General features: G+C 45.0%; 1 protein-coding gene across 1 annotated transcript; it reads right to left on the bottom strand.

Annotated features, from left to right (window-relative positions):
- Positions 1–1,328: 1,328 nt before the first annotated feature.
- On the bottom strand, positions 1,329–3,830 carry lrrc53 (leucine rich repeat containing 53). Its single transcript, XM_055884284.1, has 6 exons — positions 3,824–3,830; positions 3,487–3,606; positions 2,633–3,261; positions 2,188–2,380; positions 1,490–1,956; positions 1,329–1,334 (listed from the first exon to the last, which is right to left on the bottom strand). The coding sequence occupies exons 1-6, from the start codon at positions 3,828–3,830 to the stop codon at positions 1,329–1,331; spliced, it is 1,422 nt and encodes a 473-aa protein (XP_055740259.1).
- Positions 3,831–4,269: the final 439 nt, after the last annotated feature.

The raw sequence follows: 4,269 nt of genomic DNA on the forward strand, positions 1-4,269 counted from the left end.
TTGGCACTGTCCATTTCTGTATTTTTCCACCTGTTGCCCATTGGCTGAACTCCCACCAGCTCCGTTGAGGTATGACTGGTAAGGACTCACATTACTTGGTATAGGTGCTCCACCAGATTCCTCTGTTTCTCCTCCAGTTTTATTTTGTGTGACGTCGGTTTTCTGATATGAATCAGCTCTACTCTTCTTGGAATGGTCACCATTCGAGCCCTCCTGATGTTTTGATTTTGAATTTGTCTTTTTTTCCTTGGAGGATGTATTGTTTTCCTGTGGCACTGGATCTTCTTCCTCTTGATTTTCATTAGTTTCATCAGTTTCTTTAGACTTGCTGGTGGTAGATTTATTTTTGGATGACCGATTGGCTTTGTTTTTGTGAGACGAGTTTCGTTTATTGGATTTGTCTGTTTTTTCTTTAGACTCTTCCTGGTTGTGCCTTTTGCCTTTGGCATCTTTATCCCTCATTTTCAGTTGCTTTCGGTTCTTGGAGTCAGTTCTTTCTCTATCGCCCTGTTCTAGTCTCTTGTGGTTGTTTTTCCTTGGATGGACCTTGCTTTTCTTAAGAGGGTTAAGGTTGAGCTTCACTTTTAGTAAACCATCTGACTGGGCTTTATGTTTATGCCTTTTGGAGTGGTCCTCTCTTTCAAGACCATTACTCCTCACAGATCGTCCAATGCTTTCATAGCTCAGGATCTGTTTATCACCATTTTCCGGTTTCCTAGAACTTTTAATCCTGTCATGTTTATCTTCCCTGTCATTGTTCATCCTTTGTACATCAACGACATGCACTCCAGATCTTTTCAAGTCAAAAGTCACACTCCTCTGATTGCTTGCAGGCTTTGCATAGATATCCATATTAGACTGGTTGTAGTTCATGCTCCTTCGGGTGTTTAGCCTTGTAAGTGGGTTGTGGTTGGGAGAACCATCATACCCAGCAGATTCTCTTGCACTGCTGTCATACAATACATCTCTGACTTTCTCCCCTGGCTGTCCATACTCATAGGTTCTGTAACAGTTCACACAGCTGACGGTTTGGGTTTGACAGTCAGGTACAGTTCTACCATGCTCTGATTGGAAGTCCATTTTTGACGGTCTGTTGTCAAGGCCTATGTGATTTCCAGGTCTTACCATCTCATCTTTTAGACTTTTATGTGTGGGCATGTTTCTATGTGCAGGTGAATAGTAACTCCTGCCACCCAATAGCTGGTTGTTGCCATTAGAACCATCATGGCTTTTTATATTTAAACTCTGCTGGTGATAGAGTAACTCCTCCTGACTAAGAATATGGTTGCTCTGACCCTGTGGTGGCCCGACCAATGACCTTTGACCGCTTAGATCTGTGAATGACAACAGGGAAAGAGAGTTAGACATATGCAGTGTGTGTGTGTGTGTGTGTCTGCCTATAGTCTCATCACTGATATAATCCTAATCCAGTCTATGCAGTGAAATATTAAATCAAAACATGCTCACCTTCTGTCTTTGATATCAGTACTTGTTGGGGCACATGTCTCTTCCTCTCGTCGCTCTCATCTGTCATGGCCAGACTCTCCATCTTGTTGGGCTGGCCTCCCCCTTGTCTGAGCATGTGCAGGGGTGCCCCCAAGTGTCCATCTCCTACCCCCTGTTCCGTTGCAGACCCACTGACTGCAGGGCCACAATGGGGGCATGTAAAATGGCCGCCATCTTTGCCTATTCTCAGGTCAAACATGGCTCTCTCCCTGTCCCAAGGCTGAAGGTGGCTATTGGGAATGATCAGCTTGGTTTCCAGTCCCATTTGAGCCATAGGTAGGGCCTCATTCTCCCTGCTCAGATCCCACTGGGTGACTGTTTGGGTGGGAGCTGTCCTCCCATTCTCATCCTCCTCAGCTCCAGTCCTGTCTCTCCAGACCTTCAGGCTCTTGTTCATCCCCAGTTTGCAGTAAACAATGTACACCACAGCTAGGGTGAGTCCAACGCCACCTGTACGTTATTAGCATAGTTATGAGTTACAGCCGACTGACTTAAGCTTTATGTAGTGTGATAAAATGATAAACAGTCTTTACTTTAAGTGTTGATACACTTTACGGAGTTGCATGATACAGAAGTCACATTGTCCTATACAATTTCATATATTTTTTCACTATTTGAGTAGAGAAAAGTTACGTGCGGCTAGAAAGTGGCCATGGAGGATCTAGTTTCTGAGGTACTGACCAGCAAAGCAGAAGGCTGCAGCCAGAGCCAGGTCTCTGGTATAACGCTGAGAGGAGATGGCATTCCTAGCCTCAACCTGCACTGTGATGTTCTGATTTGTTGGAACACAGTTGGCCTCTGTCAGCTCCAGCACCGTCTTCACTGCCGGGTTGTCAGCACTCACACACACCATCCTACGCCCGTTGAACAGTACCTGAACAAGAATGTTGTTATTATAGTAATCATACTGTTACAACGATAACACACATCTACATAGCACCTTTTATACAATATAGTTTATATACCATAAAAAACATATACCATAAAGCACCTTTCTTATAATAATTGCAGGCAGCCAAAATATGTGTTAGCCCTAATTCAAAATAATAAAACATATTGGTAAAAAAAGGAATACAATAAATCAAAGTATAAAAAGAAAAGAAGAAAAAAAGCAACAGAAGATAACCTTATCCGGAGCCTCCATATAGCTGGTGAGGAAAGACGCCAGCTTCCTCAGCTCACATGTACAGTTCCACCAGTTTAGTTCCAGGTTCAGACTAGACATCCGCGATAGGTACGAAAACACCTCTGGCGGGGCACTCTGGAGCTGATTCCTGGACAGATCCAGACTACGCAGCCCCAGCAGACCCCGGAAGCTATCCCTCCCCAGATATGTGATCAGATTATCGGACAGATCCAAGGTCTCCAGCCCCTGGAGGTCTGCCGAGGCAAAGGTGGTGGCGTCCAGCCTGGAGAGGCGGTTCCCTTCCAGCTGCAGCGTCCGCAGGGCCCCGGCGGCATGGAACCAGGAGCCATTGACTTCCCCGAGGGCATTGTTCCCCAGCTTGAGGATCTCCAACCTGGGCAGCCAGGAAAAAGTGTCCCTCCCCAGGGCCTGGCTGGAGAGGTGGTTGTGGTCCAGGAGGAGGGTGTGGAGGACGGTGAGGTTCTGGAAGGCGTCGTGGGTAATGGTGGTGATGGCGTTGTGGCTGAGGGACAGCACGGTCATGCTGGACATGTCAGACAGAAAGTGGCGGTCCACGGACACGATGGAGCCGTCGGTCAGCATCATGGCCTTGGTGGTCTCAGGGGCCTCTAGAGGTGGAAGAAAACACAAACCTGGTTGTCAATCATTACTGCTTTAATAGGGCTGGCTACACAGATAGGTGTTGGCACAAAAAGTCAGCGTCTTTATGATAGCCATAGGCTAGTGTGGAACAAGACATTCCAACAAATCTTGTTCAAATGAATGCTATCATAGATCATTAGTAGAGGGTGATATTTCTTAATCTCAACTCGGCAGTCAATGCTCCTTCTTACCTAGGATGTTGGAGAGCTTGTAACAGATGACAGCATCTTCAGAACACACCACACAGGAGGCTGGACATGAGGAGAGGCTCTGGGTATATGTGATTGACAGCATCAGCATCAGGAGAACACCTGGGGTTCACCAAGGGGACACACACAGCTGGTTAGCTTGGGAGGGGGAATGGTACAGTATATCAACATTTCATGTCAGTATATTTAATATCTTAGCTGTTCACACATTCAATAGACCTATATTGTGAAGCATTAATCCAATACCTGAACAGCATGAATATACCTTTCATGTGTTGAATATTGACAATTCGGTGTTGAAATGTTACGGTAGACATACTTCTCATGGTTTGTTACTGGCCAGGATGCATGGTGTGTTGGCTCTCCCATGTAAGTGATCTCAGGGTCTCATCATCTTGTGTCAACTCCTTCCCATGTCTGGTCATACTGCTCCTACAGATATAAAAATCATAGTCTCATTTTTCTTTTCTAAATAAAAACACATTCAGCTCAGTAACACATTTTTTTTTTCACCTTTATTTAACCAGGTAGGCTAGTTGAGAACAAATTCTCATTTACAACTGCAACCTGGCCAAGATAAAGCGAAGCAGTGCGACACATACAACAACACAGTTACACATGGAATAAACAAACATGCAGTCAATAAAACAGTAGAAAAAGTCTATATACAGTGTGTGCAAATGAGGTAGGAAAAGGGAGGTAAGGCAATAAATAGGCCATAGTGGCAAAATAATGACAATATAGCAATTAAACACTGGAGTGATA

This window comes from Salvelinus fontinalis, chromosome 26 (assembly GCF_029448725.1).
Source record: "Salvelinus fontinalis isolate EN_2023a chromosome 26, ASM2944872v1, whole genome shotgun sequence".
NCBI lineage: Eukaryota > Metazoa > Chordata > Actinopteri > Salmoniformes > Salmonidae > Salvelinus > Salvelinus fontinalis.

Coding starts and splice junctions, on each gene's coding strand:
- lrrc53 (XM_055884284.1), bottom strand. Junction 3,262..3,486: donor CAAGCTCTCCAACATCCTAG/GTAAGAAGGAGC, acceptor TTCCACCTCTAG/AGGCCCCTGAGACCACCAAG. Junction 2,381..2,632: donor ATATGGAGGCTCCGGATAAG/GTTATCTTCTGT, acceptor ATTCTTGTTCAG/GTACTGTTCAACGGGCGTAG.